General features: G+C 40.7%; 1 protein-coding gene across 1 annotated transcript; it reads left to right on the top strand.

The window, feature by feature from the left end:
- The first annotated feature begins 207 nt into the window (after nt 1-207).
- On the top strand, nt 208-570 carry LOC142623938 (uncharacterized). The gene has a single exon (XM_075797426.1). It carries the CDS (start codon nt 208-210, stop codon nt 568-570), a length of 363 nt encoding a protein of 120 aa, XP_075653541.1.
- The last annotated feature ends 322 nt before the right edge of the window (nt 571-892 follow it).

Below are 892 nucleotides of genomic sequence, written 5' to 3'. Positions count from 1 at the left end.
GCAGCAGGAAAGAGAAGGTGGCTTTTGGTCCGCACTAATTACTTCACTAAGTGGGTTGAAGCTAAACCCTTGGCAAACATCAGAGATGTGGATGCTAAGAGGTTTGTTTGGAAAAATATTGTCACTCGGTTTGAGATTCCTCACTCCCTTATCTCGAAAAATAGGCTCTAGTTTGATAGCAAAGCTTTCAGGGGGTGCTGTTGTGAAATGGGTATCAAGAATAGGTATTCAACTCCAGCTTATTCACTGGGGAATGGACAGGCCGAGGTTGTCAATAAGGTCATAGTAAGTGGGCTCAAGAAGATGTTGGATGATGCAAAGGACAAGTGGCTAGAGGAGCTGCCACATGTGTTCTGGACATATCAGACTACCCCTCGTAGGTCAACAGGGGAAACGCCTTTTTCAATAACTTATGGAGCCAAGGCGGTAATTCCTCTGGAGACTAGGTACCCAACATTAAGGACAAATTCGTTCACTCCAGGCAGCAATGACAGTCTATTAAAGAAGAGCTTGGATTTTATTAAAGAGCGGAGAGAAAACGTCATGGTTCAGTTAGCATACTATCAGTAGAAACTCAAACAAGGGTATGACTCAAGTGTAAAATTGAGACCGTTAGCACCTAGAGAAGTGTTAAGAAAAGTTGTGGGTACTACAAAAAACCCAGCATGGGAAAAGTTGGGGCCTAATTAGGAATGGTCATACCATATTACTTCAGTAGCTGGTATAGGTGCTTATTTCCTTAAGGACTTAGACGAAAATGCTATATCACATCCTTGGAATGTAAATAATCTGCGAAGGTATTATTATTAATGAAAAGTAGCTCTGCTAAGTTTTTATTCTGATGTTATGTGTTGTCTTCATTATTTGCTTAAGTATTAAACAGAACATTGGT

The sequence above is a fragment of the Castanea sativa genome, chromosome 1 (genome assembly GCF_040712315.1).
Source record: "Castanea sativa cultivar Marrone di Chiusa Pesio chromosome 1, ASM4071231v1".
NCBI classification, from domain to species: Eukaryota; Viridiplantae; Streptophyta; class Magnoliopsida; order Fagales; family Fagaceae; genus Castanea; species Castanea sativa.
This window is presented reverse-complemented; position numbering and strand designations above follow the sequence as displayed.

What these genes read in the sequence shown, in the direction of transcription:
- LOC142623938 (XM_075797426.1), top strand. Translation starts at nt 208, where the DNA reads ATGGGTATCAAGAATAGGTATTCAACTCCAGCTTATTCACTGGGGAAT.